Source organism: Pongo pygmaeus, chromosome 4 (assembly GCF_028885625.2).
Source record: "Pongo pygmaeus isolate AG05252 chromosome 4, NHGRI_mPonPyg2-v2.0_pri, whole genome shotgun sequence".
NCBI classification, from domain to species: Eukaryota; Metazoa; Chordata; class Mammalia; order Primates; family Hominidae; genus Pongo; species Pongo pygmaeus.
Genome location: NC_072377.2, coordinates 156,467,793 through 156,488,572, shown reverse-complemented (window position 1 = coordinate 156,488,572; position 20,780 = coordinate 156,467,793). Strand labels below are relative to the sequence as shown.

The window sequence follows — 20,780 nt, the reverse complement described above, 5'->3', positions numbered from 1 at the left end:
AACCAGGTCACTGGTATTGGCACAATCCACAGAACTTATTCAGATTTCACCAGGGTTACATGCATTTGTTTGAGTATGTACATAGTTCTATGCACACATAAAACTTTATTACATGTAGATTTGTATAACCACCACCACAATCAAGATACAGAACTGTCCCATCACCACAAAGATCCCTCTGGCTTCCCCTTTTTAGGTACACTGATTTCTTTCTCCAAACCCAACCCTGTCTTTAACCCTTGGCAACAACGAATCTGTTCTTCACCTCAGTAATTTTGTCATTTCTAGAAGGTTATGTAAGTGGAATCATATAGTATGTAACAACATGAGACTGGCTTTTTTAGTTGGTAAAATTCTCTTGTGGTCCAACAAAGTTGCTGCATGTATCAATAGTTTTTTCCTTTTTATTGCTGAGTAGTATGGTCATCAATAGCTGAGAAGCCTCACAGGAGGCAATGAGGCAACCCATAAATTAATAATAGCAGGAAGCTGTTACTACCTCTCCCTAGGACTAGAGAAACAAAGGGTTAGTGTCACCAGAGCCCAGGGCCAGGGTCACCTGGTAGAAGTTAGAATCATGGCTGGCTTTCCTGTGGGAACTGGACCCATCAGAGAGCTGTGGCCACCACAGGGGATGCTACCTGAGAGGAGCAGGGGAGGGTGCTGGTTGAGAAACACCTTGGCTTCTCCCTTCTTTCCACCTTCCATTCTCTCTCTTTTACTGACTGAACCCAACTGGAAGCAAGATGACATGGCTGCCGAGAGGCTGCTGGAAAACTGAGCACATAAGGGCATAACAAGGAGTGGATCTGAGGGCAAACAGACCCAGGACCTGCACAGAAGCCTATGTGAGTGTTTGATTTTACAAGATAATGCCACACTTTTTCTAAGTGAGTGTCCTATGTCCTAATGCATACCCTCATAAGCGATATGTAAGAGATCCCATGGATCCGTATGTTCTCCAACACTTGGATTGTCTAGCTATTAAAATTTTGCCATTTTAGTGGACATAAAAGTTTATCTTATTGGGTCTTGATTTACATTTCACATGAGGCTGAACATCTCCATATGTTTGCTGGCCATGAGCATTTCTTCTTTTATAAAATGCCTTTTGTCCATTTCTTTCTGTTTTTTTTCTTCTTTCTTGTTGATTTGTAAGACTTCTTTATATATTCTTGGTAATAAACCTTTGCCAGTTGTAAATGTTGCAAATATCTCCTCCAGGTCTGCAGATTGTCTTTCCACTTTAAGTGAATACAAACATTTCACACTACTCTGCAATGAAATTCATAGACGAGATAAATTAAATTTAACAAATCAATATGAAACCTTCACTGTAAAATGAAAGGATAAATGCAAGTAGTTATCATAAAACATAACTTTGGCTGGGCGTGGTGGCTCACACTTGTGATCCCAGCACTTTGGGAGGCTGAAGTGGGTGGATCACCCGAGGTCAGGGGTTCGAGACAATCCTGGCCAACATGGTGAAACCCCATCTGTACTAAAAATGCAAAAAAATTAGCCGGGTGTGATGGCAGGGGCCTGTAATCCCAGCTACTTGGGACGCTAAGGCAGGAGAATCGCTTGAAACCAGGAGGCAGAGGTTGCAGTGAGCCAGGATCGTGCCACTGCACTCCAGCCTGGGCGACAGAGCAAGACTCCATCTAAAAATAAAAATAAAAATAAAACAAAACTTTTCAGTATGTAAGTGCTGAGGCATGACTCTTTAGAAGATATAATGAAATTGTCAGACGTGTATGCCTACTTAGAAGAATAAAGTTTAGATTTAAGAGAATAGATGGAGCAGAAGTCATACCCATCTAGGAAGAACAGACAAAAAAAGAACAGAGGTATGGATTAAGGTAAAGAACAGACCTGACTTATTCATGTATACTAACAGAGGAAGGATAATAAGGTTAACTGAGAAGGGAATGGCATGCCAAAAGAAATTACAAAGTGTGGAAGAAGGGAAGATGAGGAGAGGTGTGAGCCTTGCAAATGAGTTGGGCCTTGTGTATAAGTGTAGGGTCAAAATCTTGAGCTTTAGTGACACTTGAGGACTTGGAGCCACTCATACTGTCATGGAGGCCCATAGCAACTCCCCACATGTCCAAGATACACTTGGCCTGTGAGTCTTCAAAAGACTTGGAGACCACATCCTTTAGGAGGTGATGGGGACCACAAGATGACTGAGGAAATAGAAAAAGAAAAATTACACTATAAAGGGCATAGAGAATTTATGTGGTAGATATCTGGGGACAGTATCAGTCAGGCTGAAACAAAACAGGCAACCAAAAGATACATAAATAAGTTAAGAACATAATTTTTCACAATATAGCTTTCTTATTATTGTGCTACCAAAAATTTAAAAACATGAAACATGGCAATAATATATATTTTAAACAGCCTTTATAAATGAAATAAAATGTCTGTATTTCACATATCTTTGTGCTAATTTAGTAATATTTAGTTCTCCATCTGTTAAAAAAAAGTCTCAGAGCTCCTTGGTTACATACTCGCAAAGACTTATGGCTACAAATGCAGATGGACACAAGTGGGTTGAAAAGGTGATTCCCACACAAGTGGCACTGGTGACATGATTTTGTGAGATGGTGAACAACTCTTGCTCTGGACCAAGCTAAGTTCAAGCATCCCTTGATTTACAGGGTCTTTGCAATTCAATATATCTTAAATGCAAAACAACAACAACAAAAACAAGCCAAGTGTGGTGGCGCCGGCCTGTAGTCCCAGGTGCGTGGGAGGCTGAGGTGGGTGGATCTCTTGGGCCCGGGAGTTGGAGGCTGCTGTGAGCTATTATCTTGCCACTGCACTCTAGCCTGGGCAACAGAGACCATCTCTAAACACAGCAGAACAACACAAAACAGCACAAACCCAAACCACTTTGTTGATATTTGTAAAGGGGAGCTAGTTCCAAGCTCAGATCATCTGCTTATTGGAAAGCCATGCAGGAGGTGAGACAATTCTTCACTGTGCACAACTGTCTCATCCACTGCAGGATGTCGAGCTTCTCCAGCCCCTGCCCCACCAACGGCCAGTTAGAACACTTTATTGGAAGCTTACCGAGCGCTACCGGCAGAGACCAGCAGGGGGAATCCTGGCTCAAGGAATGAAAACTCCTGAGCCCCATGCTCCCCAGCGTGGAGGAGCAGCAGCATCAGTTAAAAGGTTCTCAGGACATTGAAGGAGTGAGCTTCACTTCACCACCCACGCCCACACTACTACTATGCAGGTGGGGAAACTGAGTCTCAGAAAAGAGAAGGAATTTGTCATTTGCTTATTATCTACTTTTAGTGGCACAGCCAGAAAAGGAATCCAATAGGCAGAAGCCCAAAAACCTAGAATGTCATCATCCCTGAGCACTGACAGTTTCATACCCCCAGTTCTCAGCCATTGGACAGATGGAAAGGAGGCAGAGCCCTCTCTGCCCTAAGTCTGGCTGTTGAGCTTAGAAGAGAAGGCAGTGTGCAAAAGTCAAAAGAGACAAGTCAGGAGACCTGGTCTGTTTCCAGTCCCAAAAGTAACTGGATGACTACATGATCCCAGCCAAACACCTTCCATCTCAATTTTCTTTTTGCAATGAAAGTAATACACATGTGATAAAAATCTACCAAACAAAAACTTCAAACTGTGCATAAGGGTGTAAAATGAAGTAAATTAACTATGAATATTTCTTGCATATCTTTCTGGAAATATATATATTAAACTATAAAAATAAAATAATACATAAGCATATACACGTACTTTTTGTTGCATCAGTGGGATAACACAATATATTTTACATGCTTTTATTGATTTGTTTGTTTTGTTTTTTTGAGACATGGTTTCACTCTTTCACCCAGGCTGGAGTGCAGTGGTGCAAACACAGGCTCACTGAATCCTCGACCTCCTGGGCTCAAGTGATCCTCCTGGCTCAGCCTCCTGAGTAGCTGAGACTACAGGTGTGTGCCACCACACCCAACTAATTTTTTTTTTTTGTAGAGATGGGATCTCACTATGTTGCCCACTCTGGTCTTGAACTCCTAGGCTCGAGGAATCCACCCGCCTTGGCCCCACAAAATGCTGGGATTGCAGGAGTGAGCTACCTTGCCCAGCCATGCTTTGTTTTTAATTTTAAATATCACTCATAGGCCGGGCACGGTGGCTCACGCATGTGATCCCAGCATGTTGGGAGGCCAAGGTGGGCGGATCACTTGAGGTCAGGAGTTGAAGACTAGCCTGGCCAATATGGTGAAACCCCTATCTCCACTAAAAATACAAAAATTAGGCTGGACATGGTGGCTCACACCTGTAATCCTGGCACTTTGGGAGGCCAAGTGGGGGTGGATCACCCGAGTTCAGGAGTTGGAGACCAGCCTGGCCAACATGGTGAAACCCTGTCTCTACTAAAAATACAAAAAATTAGCTGAGCGTGATGGCAGGTGCCTATAATCCCAGCTACTCAGGAGGCCGAGGCAGAAGAATCGCTTGAACCAGGGAGGGGGAGGTTGCAGTGAGCTGAGATTGTCCCACTGCACTCCAGCCTGGGCAACAAGAGCAAAACTCCATCTAAAAAAAAAAAATACAAAAATTAGCTGGGCATGATGGCAGGCACCTGTAATCCCAACCACTTGGGAGGCTGAGGCAGGAGAATTGCTTGAACCTGGGAAGCGGAGGTTGCAGCGAGCTGAGATCATGCCACTGCCCTCCAGCCTGGGCGATAGAGCAAGACTCCATCTCAATCAATCAATCAATCAATATCACTCATAATTTTTCCATAGTAATGAGATATATTTGCCTCCCTCCTTCTGGTGGCTGCGTGGTATTTTGTAATACCAATGTAGCAGTTTAATGCTACACTTACTGATAAACACACCCTGTACTGTCTCTTGAGGTGTCTTGCACTGACAAAGCACACTACAGAGGACAACCTGGTACATATATCTCTGTACACATGTACAAGGATTTCTGTGGGATGAAGTTCCAGAAGTGGAATTGCTGGGCCAAAGAATGTATGTGTGTCTAAAACACTGACAAATATTGCCAAAATTTCCTTCAAAATGCATCACTTTTAACTTCCTCTGGCACAGGAGAAGGCCATCTCGTCTCCTGTCAGCATTGGGAAGTACTCATCTTGGGGGCCTTGGTCTTTTCATCCATGAAATAAGAGGCTTCGCTGGGCACAGTGGCTCAGGTCTGTTATTCCAGAACTTTGGGAGGCCGAGGTGGGAGGATTGCTTGAGCCCAGGAGTTTGAGACCAACCTGGGCAATATACTGAGATACTGTCTCTACAAAAAATTTTAAAAAATTAACAGCATGGTGGCGTGCACCTGAAGTCCCAGCTACGTGGGAGGCTGAGCTGGGAGGATTGCTTGCGCCTCGCAGGAGGAGGCTGCAGTGAGCCAAGATTGTGCCACTGCAGTCCAGCTTGGGCAACAGAGTGAGATCCTGTCTCAAATAAATAAATAAATAAATAAATAAATAAGAAATAAGAGGGTTAGATTGGATGATACTGAAGCTTCCTTGCATCTGTAACTTTACATCTGCAACTCTTTCCACTAAGTTGTCCAGCTTGAGGAGTAGAATGGGGCCATGAACTTAAGTAGTTCATTTCTTCTCTTCTCCCCTTCCTTCCCTTCCGCGTTCTTCTTTCTCCCTGTCTAGTCCTAGGAGAGTAGAAAAGGCATGAGGCCACCCTCCTCAGGCCAGGAAACCTGGTTCTAGAGGCAGCCCTGGATCCGAACCAATGTGGGAACCTACCTAAGTCCTTCCCTCCCACCCTATCTGTTTTCCCACCTGGTTTAGCAACTGCCTTCCCTCCTAGGGCTCCAACTTCATAAGATGTTGAGATAACATCTTATGAAGTCTTTTGCCAAAAGCATGCCTTTTTCTGCCCCTGGAAGGAATTAGTTTCACTTGTTCTGAAGAAGAGTCTCTGCAGGTACTTGTTACTCCTGCCAAGAAACCTGAGAGGCCCCAAATTCCTCAGCGCCCGGATCCCAGATTCGCTTAATCTGACGCTGCTCGCTTCCAAGGGGCACTGAGATGATGGAGTTACAAGCTGCTTAAAGGCTTATAGAGTGTCAGCTTGAAGGGAGGAGAGAGTGAGTGAGCGTCTGCCTCCACTTGGCTTGGCCTCTGGGATGAAAGAACTTGGGAGAAGGGAGTGTTTACAAAGATCAATAAAGACACCCTGGAGGGGCCAGCGCTCCCATTGGGCTTCTCCGAGAAGATTTAGGATTGACGTCATTAAAGCCCCTAGGGAAGACTCTTTCCACCCCAAAGTCTCTTAACACTAGATTCTCAGATCCTGAAAGCACACAGGGCTTGGGAAGAACTATAGGGACTGCTCCACCTTGCACAGCTCTGGAGGTCTTCATTTACATTGATTACAAAGTGAATGGTGCACCAAAGAGGCACAAAGTGGGCCAGGTCTGGTGGCTCACGCCTGTAATCTCAGCACTTTGGGAGGCTGAAGCGGGCGGATCACCTAACATCAGGGGTTTGAGACCAGCCAACATGGGGAAACCCTGTCTCTACTAAAAATACAAAAATCAGCTGGGTGTGGTGGTGCACACTTTTAATCTCAGCTACTCGGGAGCCTGAGGCAGGAGAATTGCTTGAACCTGGGGGGCGGAGGTTGCAGTGAGCTGAGATCGCACCACTTCCTACCAGCCTGGGTAAAACAGAAAAACTCCATCTCAAAAAAAAAAAAAAGAGGTACAAAGTGGTGCTGGTGACAATATTACAGCAGCTAGCATGATCATTTAAAAATGTACAATTAACAAAAAACAAACAAAAACCACCAATGACTTTCTGTTACACTCAAAACAAAATCCCTAAAGCTCTTCATGATTCAACCCTATTTTTCTCTCGAATCTCATATCCTGCAGTAGCTAAGTTCCAGACACATTGACTTTATTTCTGGTCTTCAAATGTACCCAGTGGCCTAGCTGGTTCCTGCCTCAGGGCCTTTGTGCAAGCTGCCTTTAGCTCTTCCCAAGGCTGGCTTCTTCTTGTTAGGAAGTGTTCTCTTAAAACACCACTTTCTCAGGAAGGGAGCCTCTAACCAGTCAGTCTAGAATGGTCAGTCGGTGTCTCCAAGGTTGCTCTGTAAAATGGGAGTGGTAATCCTCAACTTACCTTCCTCCCTGGGCTCTTTCTATTCATTCCCACCTTACAGTTTTAAGTTCCATCTGCAAGGAACTTGTGCACCCCACTTTTCTCTTTTTTTTTTTTTTTTTTTTGAGACGGAGTCTCATTCATGTTGTGGTCCAGGCTGGAGTGCAGTGGCACCATTTTGGCTTGCTGCAACCACTGCCTCCCAGGTTTAAGTCATTCTCCTACCTCAGCTTTTCGAGTAGCTGGGATTACAGGCACCCCCCCGCCCCCGCCACCCCCAGCTAATTTTTGTATTTTTAGTAGAGACGGGATTTCAACATGTTGGCCAAGCTGGTCTCAAACTCCTGACCTCAAGTGATCCGCCGCCTTGGCCTCCCAAAGTGCTGGGATTACAGGCCTGAGTCACTGCCCCAGGCCATTGTACATCTTTTGAATACATTGTTCGTTTCTCTAGCACATTATTTCCAAACCACTTACTTCACTCATACTTGTATCCACAGAACCTGCACCATGCCTAGCACTTCAGAGATGCTCAAAAATATTTGTTGAACACTGAGTCAAGTCAGGGCAATCTGGACACCCTGCAAACTGTAAAGTGCCCTACGTCCATGAAAGCCACCCCAAATAGCAGAGAAACAGAGTGAGTCAGGAGGAACCTGATGTCTCCTAGCTTCATGGGTAGTTCTTAAAAAATAGAGAACTGCCTCATAAATTGTGAGCCCGGTGGCAATAACTCAATGAAACCCCATCACACAAGAAAACTGAGGTTCTCCCAAAATGGAAGATGACATAGCACATGAGTCGTTGAGTTGATTAAGAAGTCAGTTCTCACCCCTGCTAGGCCAGTGCACCCCAGTGTCTGCTGAATAGAAAATGAATAGAGGGCCAGGCACTTAACGCCTGTAATCCCAGCACTTTAGGAGTCCAGGGCGGGCAGATTGCTTGAGCCTAGGAGTTTGAGACCAGCCTGGGCAACCTAGTGAGACCCCATCTCTAAAAAAAAAAAAAAAATAGCCAAGCTTGGTGGCATGCGCCTATTGTCCCAGCTACTCTGAAGGCAGAGGTGGGAGGATTGCTTGAGCCAGGGAGACAGAGGTTGCAGTGAGCTGTGATGGTGCCACTGCACTCCAGCCTAAGCGACAGAGGGAAATCCTGACTCAAAAGAAAAAAAGAAAGAAAAAGAAAAGAAAATCTTACATACCTTGGGTGACAATGTATAGAAAAACGTAAGATTTACTGTAAGAGCAGAGGAGATAACCTACTTCCATCTGTCCCTCAGAAGCTGCCACATGCGTGTAATTTCCAGCCATTATCCTTTCATGAGTCCTGGGTGTGCTGTCCACAGAGGACCCCTATGAAAAAGAACTTTAGCAACATCTCATGCCTTAGAAGAGGTTGTTTCTCCAAGAAGCCATCTGAAAAAGTAAAGAATGGCGTCCTGAAGGGGAAGGGAGTTCCGGGCGATGGTGGTGTTTGTTCTATAGGGGGAAGTTTAGGGGTCTGGGCTCGTGGGTAAGAGAGTGGGAGGGAGGTGCGGTATCCATGCCAACCTCTGCCAATCTCATTTTGCCCCAGGCCACCCTCAAACTTGAACCACAGAGAACTGTTCAAATGCCAACTAACAAACACAAGCAGCAACAGAGAGATGTGTGTGCTGGGGATAACCAGTCCCACGGGTTTGGGTGTAGCGGTGGTTTGGGTGTAGCGGGAAGCAGTGCTTGGGTTTTGGAACAGATGGCTTTTAGGAAGCTGAGGAGGAGAGAGAGGGCTACCCCCTACCTCCCTGTGCCACCCTGCCTGCCACCCCTGCAACCAGGGCTCGTTAGCCACAGGAATACTTGGCATCAGAGGCACCTCCTGGGGGACTAGACCACACAATGTGAGCCACCGTCCTTTCATCTTGCCTGCCTGAAGGGTGGGGTGGGGTGGACCCAGGGGGCTGCCTCTAGTGCTTGGACAGCTGGGATGGGCAGAAAATGAGCAAGTTCAGCAAGACTCTGATATTCTAGCTAACACACTCAGCGCTGTCCACACCCTGCTCCCTGCGGTCAACAACTGAAAATACCTACAAGAAACCCAACACAACAAATAATGGCACCAGTAGAACGGGACCAGATAGTCCCTGGTTCTGTTGGCAAGGTTTGTTCCATTCATCCTCTGCTGCTTCAGGGATGGAAATGAAGCCCAAGAACTGTTGCCGGAGCTTAGTTTGAAGGGTGCTGAATAGGCCTCCAAAGTGCATGTAATTTTGCCTTCCTCTCTCCTTATTCAAAGCCTATCTGCTTGTAAAGGCTCAGCTAAAGTCCTTTCCGGTCCACAGCAAATTTCTGCCCTCTGAGCTCCGGTGGCTGTTTTCGTCACCTGCGTGTTACATAGGCCACCCTGTGTCACCATGATTATGACATGTCTCCCCAACTCATCCTCAAGCTCCTTAAAGTCGGGGGGATCACGGTGCCTTCTTTTATACCCTGCCACAGTGCTGAGCACACAGTAGGAGGCCCTGATCCAAGTCTGGAGCTGGATGGAAACTAAGTCACTGTAATTGTTCACTCCCTTCTTGTTATAGATGAAGAATCCAAGACCCAGAGAGCACCAGGGGCTTGCGGAAGGGAGAGCTCAGCAGGGCTGGAGGTATTTGTTGAACAAAGATTGAAGGATGATGGCATTCCAGCATGGTATGTCCACACTGGCAGGCATGGACACAGGAATTTCAATTGATGAGTCTGATATGTCCTTAAACTTTCAGATAATTTGCTTTTTAAGAAATCAGCTGGCTAGGTGCAGTGGCTCATGCCTGTAATCCCAGCATTTTGGGGAGGTTGAGGTGGATGGATCACCTGAGTTCGGGAGTTCGAGATCAGCCTGACCAACAATGGGGAAACCCCTTCTCTACTAAAAATACAAAATTAGCCGGGCGTGGTGGCGCATGCCTGTAATCCCAGCTACTCGGAAGGCTGAGGCAGGAGAATCGCTTGAACCTAGGAGGCAGAGGTTGCAGTGAGCCGAATGGCGCCATTGCACTCCAGCCTGGGCAACAAGAGTGAAACTCCATCTCAAAAAAAAAAAAAAGAAATCAAATCTTGTTTTAGCTGTTGGGAGTATTGTGGTTAAAGTAATTATATAGCACATCTTTTCTTAAAAGTGAATGATCAGTCAGGATTCTCTGGTTGTGAGCATCAGAAATTGACTTCAAGTCATTTAGCAGAAAAAAACAATTACTGAAAGGATGTGGGGTTACTTGCAAAATGGAAGGAAGAATTGAGACACCAGGCTTGGAAATGGCTAGGAGCTGGGCAACTCTGGAGATCCAGGTAGAGAAACCCCTCAATAGGGTCAACAAAGACACAGGTGGGATCAACTTCAGCCATCTTGTCTCTTTGTAACTTTGTAAGGTTCAAAGCCCTTAGACAGAAAGGCCCAGCTTGGGTCATGGACCCACCTCTTGACCAGAACTGGCAACATTCCTTGACTGACAATTCTACCAAGATCACAGGCACTGGGAAGACAGGCAGTTCACCAAAAGGAAATCAAGGTGCTATTACCAGAGTGGGGGGAAGGTGGGGAACAATATACACCTGCTGGTCCCACACTTTAGTTTATTGGTTTAGAACAGGGATTAGAAAATTGCAGCCTATTGCCTATTTTTACAAATTTTTGCAAAAGTTTTATTGGAATACTGCTACACCCATTTGGTTGCTTTCACACTACAATGGCAGAGTTGAGAAGCTACGACAGAGACTATGGTGGGCAAAACCTTTAGGAACAGAGAGTAAATATCTAATATTTTAGGGAAAAGTTTGCTGACCCCTGGTTTAGAATGCTGTGCCACCTCCATTAGTCTCTTGTGGCCTGATCTTGAAAAAGTCTCTTTATTCATTTTTTAATTTTAATTTTATTCACATCCATGCATGCCTAGATGGGGTCTTTATTCAGAAGACTTTATTTACTCATTTGTAAAATGGTGAGTTTGAGCTGTGCATTCTTCCCAGCTTTCCAGCTAACTTAATTTAGCCCAGTTGTTCTATAATTAAGCTAGTACAAGTAGTTTTTTATAAATAGTCTTTATACCCATTAGGATAGCTATTATTGGGTAGCAGGAAAGAAAGTAACAAGTATTAACAAGGATGTGAAAACATTGAACCCTTTGTGCATTGTTAATGGGAATAAAAATGATGCAGGCACTATGAAAAACAGCATGGCAGTTCCTCAAAAAATTTAACATGGAATTACCATATGATCCTGCAATTCCACTTCTGGGTACATACACATCTGAAAGAGATATTTGTACACTCATGTTCATAGGATCACTATTTACAATAGCCAAAATGCGGAAGCAACCTGTCTCTATTGGCAGGTGAATGGACAAATGAAATGTGTTACACATATACAGTGCAATATTATTCTGCCTTAAAAAGGAAGAAAATTCTGACACATGCTACCATATGGATGGACCTTGAAGACATTAGGCTAAGTGAAAGAAGTTAGCCACAAAAAGACAAATACTGTATGACTCCACTTCTGTGAGGTGCCTAGAGAAGTTGAATTCACGGATATAGAAAGAAGAATGGTGGTTACCAGGGGCTAGGAAGAGGTGGCAAAAGAGAGTTGCTTAATGGGTATAGAGTTTCAGTTCTGCAAAGCGACAAAGTTCTAGACGTCTGTTTTACAACAACTATTGAACTGAAAAAATGTTTAGTTGTGGAAAAATATACAAAAACTGCTATGTATATTTTACCACAATTTAAAACAATTTTTAAGTCTTTTTTTTAAGAGATGAAGTCTTGCTATGTTGCCCAGGCTAGAGACCAGTGGCTATTCACAGGCATGATCATAACATAACTACATTCTTGAACTCCTGGGCTCAAGCAATCCTCCTGCCTCAGCCTCCCAAGTAGCTGGAACTACAGGCATGCACCCCTTTGTCTGGCTTGAAAAAGCCTCTAAAGCTATTATGTGAATTATCAAGTTACGGAAGCTCCATGAGGTCAGGGAGTTTTGTCTGTTTGTGCACTGCTGTATTTCCAGCCCCTAGACTGGTGCCTGGCAATGGAGTAGGTGCTCAATACATTTAAGTAGTAAGTGAATCCTGGCCACTTTGCAAGGATGTTTCACAACTCTTGTAAGTGTGAGGGTGACATCGTACCCACTGTTTGAAGGTCAAGCCAAACCCCAAAAGGACCTTATGGGATTTGCCTGTTCGCCTATTTCCTGCCACCAGCTGAAATGCCCTAGCTCATGCCAGGGCAGAGGAGCCAACAGTGCATAGGCTGTGACAACTGAGAACCAATCAACACCAGACCTCACCGGCATTCTTACAGATAACAAATAAATAGCCATGTCATAAAACACTCTTAGTTAATGATATAATTTGGCTCTGTGTCCCCACCCAAATCTCATGTCAAATTGTAATCCCTAGTGTTGAAAGAGGGGCCTGGTGGGAAGTGATTGAATCATGGGGGCAGCCTTCGCCGTTGCTGTTCTTGTGATAGAGATCTGGTTGTTTGAAAGTATGCAGCACCTACCCCTTTGCCCTCTCTTTCCTGCTGGCCATGTGAATATGTGTCTGCTTCTCCTTTGCCTTCTGTCATGATTGTAAGTTTCTTGAAGCCTCCCAAGAAGCAGAAGCCTGTACAACCCACAGAACTGTGAGCCAATTAAATCTTTTTTCTTTATAAATTACCTAGTCTCAGGTATGTCTTTATAGCAGTGTGAAAATGGACAAATACAGTTAATTTGCTCTGTCAGACACAAATACATCAAACGAGATCTGAAATTAAGACAAAAACAAACAAACAAACAAACAAAAAACTATGTTAAAGAGGCACAAGTCTTTTTTTTTTTTTTTTTTTTCTGAGACAGAGTCTCACTCGGTTGGCCAGGCTAGAGTGCAGTGGCCTGATCTCTGCTCACTGCAAACTCCGCCTCCCGGGTTCAAGCAATTCTCCTGTCTCAGCCTCCTGAGTAGCTGGGATTACAGGCGTGTGCCACCACACCCGGCTAATTTTTTGTATTTTTAGTAGAGACGGGGTTTCACCGTGTTGGCCAGATTGGTCTCGAACTCCTGACCTCAAGTGACCTGCCCGCCGAAAGTGCTGGGATTACAGGCATGAGCCACTACACCCAGTCACAATACTTATTATTTCTGCTATAATAACTCTGTTTTGACTACATTGGGTCCATTTCCTTCTCTTTTACAAGACGCTCAAATCTGGGGTGAGGGGAGCTGTGATTTTCCTTTGTCCTTTATTCTGCATTCTTGCATAATAGTGGGAGCTCCTCAAATGACAGTATTTTAGAGCTAGAAGAGCTCTTTTTTCAAACTTTCACTCTGGGAAGTTTCAAACATATGCAAAGGTAGACAAGATAGCAGAAGGAATCCACATGCCCAGCTCCTAGCTTCAGCAATGATCAATTCACATCAAATTTTGTTTCATCTCTGCTCATCCCCCTCCAATCTTTTTTATTCTTCCAATTCAGAAACACAAGTAGACCTCCTATCTTTTTCTTAAAAAATAGTTAATGTAAACTTTTTAATTGAAGAAAAATATACATACAGAAAAATGCACAAATCATAAGTGTACAACTCAGTGAATTTTCACAAACTGAGCACATCAGTGTAACACACACCCAGTTTAAGAAACAGAACATAACCAGCTCTCCAGAACCCCTCTCAGGTCTCCTGAAAGGGCTCTTACTAATTAATTTCTGGTCCAATATTTTCATTTTGCAGTGGAGAAAACTAAGGCCCAATGGGGAAAATAACTGTCCCAACAGGACAAAGTTCAAGGCCCTACTACTACTTTAGAAGCAGACCTGGAAGTGCAATGACTCCCCCACAGAACATATCCTTCTGAAAGGCACTTGAAGTCAAGGTACGAGCTAGCCCTGCCACTTGCTGGGACAGTTCCTACATCCTGGCCATTCCCAAGGTTCTGTACGGACCTCACCCTTGAGCACACACTCCTGAGAAGCCTCACATGATTGTGCTAGAAGGGCCCTTAGAGATCTGATCATCTTATGGTTAAAAAAAAAAAAAAAAAAAAGAAAAAGAAAAAACCCCATAAAACATTGTTCTTAAAATTCCCTAAATTAGCAGTTTGTTATTGCAAAAAAAATGCTAAAAATAGGGAAACATACTGAGTAAATGTAGAGTATTCCCTTGCCTGAATTTGACTTAGTCAAGGGTACAAGTGGCTACATGGTAGATGGGCTTTACCTGTGTGTATGTGTGTAGGAGTGTGTGTGTATTTTTTTTTTTAAACAGCTGGAAGACAGAGCTGCTTCATTTCCTATTCTCATCCTTGGCTTTCTCTCATAGTCACTGTTTTGCTGCCAAAGGCTGCAGGAAAAGGAAACAGGAAAGGGGTAGGGTGATTGCCCCTGATTATGTACGACAAGAGCCCAGCCTTCTTGTTAACTTTCAGTGTGGTGCCTTGGTGTGTGATAGAAACACAGAGCAACAAGTGTATTCTCAGAAGGTTAGAGGGGGATGCAACCTTAGCGTTCAATCAAGCAATCCTTTGTGTGGATGAAGATGGGGAAAACCAAGGCAGCTATGGAATTTCCTGGGATCTCTCCCACAAGAGCTCAGGTTAAACCCAAGTGTCCTTTCCCCTAGTGCTGTGCTCTTTGTACCATCCTCCCCTAGACTACTTGAGTTCCAGGTTAATCCCAATTTTTCTACTTATATTTGTTGTTCCTCAAACATAGCCATGTGTTTGTTGTGCTATAGGTGTCAATTTGGAGTTTTTGAAATGGGCTCATTGTGGCAATAACTTAGAGAACCTGACCTTGAGGAGCTAAGTCTGGCTAAGACAATCATGACTAGTAAGCATGTGCAGTAGTCAGAATTTGTTGGGTTGCAGGTGACAGAAACTGAAATCAAATTAACTTAAGCACAAAGGGAATTCATTGGCTCATGTAATCAACAACTTGCAACTCCAGGCATGGCTGGATCAAGGGTCCTATCATTTCCATCTCTTAGCTCTGTTCTCTCTACATGTTTGCCTGTCTCCTGCTGCTTCTGAGCTCCTCCACATGCATGAGTGTGATGAGCTGAATAATGGCCCCCAAAGATGTCCATGTCCTAATCCCCAACCTGTGAATGTGTTACCTTATGAGGCAAAAGTGATTCTGCATATGTGACCAAGTTAAGTATGAAATGAGATGATAAAATTATCTATGGGCAGGCCCAATGTAATCACCAAGGTCCTTATAAGAGGGGGGCAGAGGGTCAGAGTAGAAGGAGATGTGATGATAGAAGCAGATGTGAGGGCAGGGCGCAGAAGCAGATGTGAGGGCTGGGCGCAGTGGCTCACACTTGTAATCCCAGCACTTTGGGAGGCCAAGGCGGGCGGATCACCTGAGGTCAGGAGTTTGAGACCAGCCTGGCCAATATGGCAAAGCCCTTTCTCCAATAAAAATATGAAAAATTAGCCAGGCCTGGTGGCAGGTGCCTGAAATCCCAGTTACTAGGGAGACTGAGGCAGGAGAATCGCTTGAACCCAGGAGGTGGAGGTTGCAGTGAGCCAAGATTGTGCCACTGCACTCCAGCCTGGGCAACAAGAGCGAAATGCCATCTCAAAAAAAAAAAAAAAAAAAAGGAAGCAGAGGTGAGAAAGAGAGAGGGAGAGAGATGGAGTGGAGACAGAAGCCATGAGCTGAAGATTGTAGGGAGCCTAGAAGCTGAAAAAAAAATCAAGAACATAACCCTGCCAACACCTTTTTTTTTTTTTTAGGACTTCTACCTCCAGAACTATAAGACAATATATTTATGTTGTTTAAATCCACTGAATTTGTGGTAACTCAATACTGCAGCAATAGGAAACTAATATAAGGGCCTTACTGCTCCAGGTTTACATCTTCTCATTTACTAATCTAGTAGTCCATGGGGGTAGAGGATGTTTCTTTCTCTCTAAGTCCCCACAGGATTCCCAGAGAAAGATTCTCTTTGGCCACAGCCAGTTCAAGGAACTGTCTCTTGTGGTACAGATCACTGGTGCCAAAATGGGAGGAAGAGAGCCAGCCCAGCCCAGGTTACATGCCTGCAGTGGCAGTTTGGGTGGAGACAATGCGATTGATGGGCCCCTCAGAATCAATTGGAATGAGGAGGAGAAGGCCTGCTGGACAAATGGAAACAGCCCATATGCCCCGCAGCGGCAATATTCCAAGAGCAATGTAAGGAGCTGAAACCAAGGGCTGCATTAGGAGGTGCTGATGGCAGGAGAGAGGTGTGCAAACCAGAGGAGAAGTTGGCAGAATCGCCTGAAAGTTCTAGGTCCTTCAGAACCATGTGAGAATTTCTATTGCGACATTGCAGAGTTGTCAGTGTGCATACTGCTGGAGAAGACTTGATGGAGTGTGCGTGTGCGTGCATGTGTGGGTGGGTTTGCACAGGAGGTAGCAGAGTGCAGTGGTGAAACTCAGGAATTATATTTTTATTTTTAGAGACAGAGTCTTGCTCTGTTGCCCAGGCTGGAATGCAGTGGCTTTTCACAGTAGTCATAGCTCACTATAGTCTTGAACTCCTGGGGTCAAGGGATCCTCTCACCTTAGCATTCTGAGTAGCTGGGACTACAGGTGCGCACCATCATGCCTGGCTCATCAGGAGTTTAGAACATGAAAAATCTGGCTTCCGTATTTCAGTTCTGCCACTTACTAGCTGAGCAATCTTGGGTAAGGTTCTTCATCTCACCTAAGACTCAGACTCCTCATCTGTAAAATGGGGCCAATTGAAAACACTATGTGATGGGACCGTTGTGAAAATTAAATGAGATCAAGCATGTAAAGTGTCTAGCATGGTGTCTAGAACACAGTAAAGACCACATTAATGGTAGCTATCATTATGATTATTTTGATTAAGGAGAAAAATCTCATAAAAGATTTTTGAGGGTGTGATTTGCTTTGTGTGCTCCTGGAACGCAGAGCCAAGGTCAAAGGGTGGAAGTCATAGTTCAACATAAACAAAAAGCTTTCTCTAGAGCTATTTGAGGACAGAACAGGCTGCCTGGGGGAGTGGTGAGCATCCAACCCTGGAGGTTCTCAGTAGAGGTGGAGGGTCACTAAGAGGGGAAGCCATGGAGAGAACAGACATTAAATTGGAGATTGGAGTGATTACCTTTGCAGTTTCCTTCTGGCTCTGAGAATCTGTGGTTTTCTTCCCTCGGTAGGAGACTTCCGCATGTAAGTTGAGCAGCTGTGATTTCAGTCACTCTCCAGGCTCTATCAAGTCCACACCCATTTGGGTTCTGACATGCCCTGCCTGGGATATCTTCCAGGTTTTAAGCTTCCAGCCCCAGAGCATGACTCTGTCCCTAACTTGTTCTACCAGAGCTTAGAGAGCAGAGGAGGCGTTGGTTTGTGCTCAGTAACCACCTCAGGAATCCCATCTCAGAGAAAGTCTTGGGAAAACAGCCTCCCCAGGTCCTGGCATCCCGTTAGATTGCTGCAAACAACAGCAGTTAGCATTTCTTGACCACTTTCTAAATGTGCGGCACTGTGCGAGGCTCTGGTACCAGCTAGAATTCAGTTCAACTGCATGGCAGAAGAGCCAGATCACCTTAACTTACAAAGAAGTTTTGCTTGTCTTGTGTATAAGAGAAGTTTGGATGTAAGTAGTTGTGATTTGCTGTGATGATTTCATGCAATTATCAGAGACCCAACTCCTTTTATGCAGTTCTCTTTAGAGCAGCAGTTCCCCAAAGGGTCTCTGGTCAGGTAAGCTTGAGACACATTACATACTATAACCCTCTTTTAGAGATTCACAAATTGGCGCTGATGTACTCTGGACCCTACTTTGTTGCCCTGGAGTGATTTACTGAGATATATATATATATATATATATATATATGTATATTTGCTTTTTCACCCAGTTTAACTTGCTAGAAAAAAATTTAAGTACAAAGAAGAAAAAAAGAATAAAAATATATAGTCTTTATCTTTTCACTCAAGATAACTTTCATTAGGATTTTGATGTGTTCTTCCAGACTAGATATACAAAAACTATGAACATAAATATTTACAAAAATGAGATAATTCTCACGTGCTGTTCTACAGCCTGTTTATTGCACTTAGCAAGATATCATTGACATGTTTCCATGTTAAAAAATATAGTCACAGCATCAAATTAATTTATTTGATTATTCATCAGTATTTATTTGGTGTCTACCAAGTGGCAGGCAGGAACTACTTCAGACAGGTGGAAAAAACTAGAAGCTGTCCTGTACCTTCCTCTGGAGCTCACAGCCTTTCTCCACTGCACCACGTTCCACCTTGGAATTGTTGACTACACACATGTATAGCTTTCATTGTTTACTGAGATATATATAGAGTGAAGGGAAGACGTTTTTCAGGCACGGCTGGTTAAATGTTTGCATGTGTATGCCTCCATGTAACCACCTCTCAGATACAGCATATTTCTAGCACTCCAGAAAGTACCTTCTTTCCCCTTCCCAGACATGGATCCGTCACAGTTGAAATATATTTGGGGGTGTGTGGATTTTTCATGGGAGTGGGTTTTGTCTCTGAACTAGATAGAATGTAAGCTCCTTGACCTAGTCAGTGTCCTGCACCCCTCTTGATACTAGAGGCCAGGGAAGGCTGGCGGGTGTTACTGAGGGCTGGTGAGTGTGCCCTCTGCTTTTCATGCACCTATCCACCTGGCATAGTCTCAGGGGTCCTCCTGCACTCTCAGGTCAGGCTCGAGTGCTCCTCACAACAGCACCCCCTGTTCTGTCTTGTCTGGGTATGCTGGAGTGGGGAGGGCAGTGGACAGGAGCACTCAGAGGATGGGAGGGTAGAAGAAGAAGGATTAAAGGCCTTATGCAGGTTTCCCACAGAGGCAAGCAGGTTCCTGGGCACAGGAGTGATGAGTGCAAAAAATCACCAATTCTGAGGTGGGGTGGGAGATAGTCAATTATTGGGACAATGGAGGAAATTTGAATATGGACTGTGGATTAAATGGTGGATTGTATCAAAGTTAAATTTCCTGATTTTGATCGTTGTACTGTGATTGTGTAAGGGAATGTTCTTACTTTGGGAAACACACCCTGAAGCTTTGAGAGATGCTATCTTTTACTTACTTCCAAATAGTTCATGCCTCTGCATGTGTGGTGTGTGTGTGTCTGTGTGTGTGTGTCTGTAGGAAAGAGACCGGTAAATAAAATAAGGCAAAATATAAACAAATGGTGAATCTGGGTCAAGGATTTGTAGGAGTTTTCTGTACTTTTTTATTTTTAAAAATAAATTTGAAGTTATGGTAAGATATAAAGTCACAGACTACAATGGCATGTGAGACCTTCCTGGGTTTTGGATGTGTCCACTCTATTTCTGGTGAACTGCATGATCTTAGGCACCTGCTTTTCTCTTTGGTCTTAATGCGTCTGGAGTTGGTTCCTTCCAGTGGGTTCGTGGTCTCGCTGACTTCAAGAATGAAGCCACGGACCTTTGGGGTGAGTGTTACAGCTCTTAAAGGTGGCACGGACCCAAAAAGTGAGCAGCAGCAAGATCTATTGTGAAGAGCAAAAGAACAAAGCTTCTACAGAGTGGAAGGGGACCCCCAGTGGGTTGCCACTGCCAGCTGAGGGGGTGGCCAGCTTTTATTGCCTTGTTTGTCCCTGCCCATGTCCTGCTGATTGGTCATTTTACAGAGTGCTGATTGGTCCATTTTACAAATCTCAAGCTAGCTACAGAGCACTGATTGGTGCCTTCCTACAGAGTACTGATTGGTGCATTTTACAAACCTCTAGCTAGCTGCAGAGCACCGACTGGTACGTTTTTACAGAGCACTGATTGGTGCATTTTATAAAACTCTTGTAAGACAGAAAAGTTCTCCAAGTCCCCACTGGACCCAGGAAGTCCAGCCGGCTTCACCTCTCACTAAGACTTTACTATGTAGGGGAGGCAACTGGACACCACATGATCTTTGTAAGACTGATCAGCTCTGGCTTTCTGGAATTCTAAGGCTCTGGGCTTTTGGAATGACAGAATTACACAGGTGATCCATTGGGTGACTGAAGTCTAGGGTCCTTCTATGTTCCCGTATTTATCAAATTACCTGGAGTATGGGGTTTGCTTCTTGCTGGGGAGGAGGAGAGATGATTTTTCAGTGGCTGCCTTTCTAACAAATAAAAAAAATTCTTCTTTCTTCCCTCCTTCCTTCTCTTCCTTCTTTCCTTCATAACAATAAAAGTTGTGGCCAAATTACCATTACACTGTACTTTAAAAAGAACTAGGACATTTTTAAGAAGTGTGGAAAATAGAAAATAAAAAGCAAATGGCAAACGCATCTATAATCTCACCACCCTAATGACGGCATCTATTTGACAGGTACAGTTTGTTAGAACAAGAAGGAATCCATACTTACTGTACAGCTGGGGAAACTGAGGCCCAGAGAGAGTGAGTAACTTGTTCAACCCACATAGAAAGTTGCTGGCAGAGTCAGGACTAGAGATTATGTGTTTTGAGTTTCAGACTAACCTAATATTGGTTTTTATTTTATTTTATTTTATTTTGAGATGGAGTCTCACTCTGTTGCCCAGGCTGGAGCGCAGTGACACAGTTTTGGCTCACTGCAACCTCTGCTTCCCAGGTTCAAGCAATTCTCCTGCCTCAGCCTCCTGAGTAGTAGGGACCTGCCACCACACCTGGCTAATTTTTGTAT

At 44.3% G+C, this 20,780-nt stretch overlaps 1 protein-coding gene across 1 annotated transcript in view; it reads right to left on the bottom strand.

Moving 5' to 3' along the window:
• Positions 1-1,197: 1,197 nt before the first annotated feature.
• The window catches only part of SLC36A1 (solute carrier family 36 member 1), a 221,512-nt gene continuing 201,929 nt past the window's right edge, over positions 1,198-20,780 (bottom strand). The window contains exon 10 of the mRNA XM_063665614.1: positions 1,198-1,275. Within this exon, the coding sequence (XP_063521684.1) occupies positions 1,274-1,275 (2 nt within the window). The 3' untranslated portion in view covers positions 1,198-1,273. The remainder of the gene's footprint in view (positions 1,276-20,780) is intronic.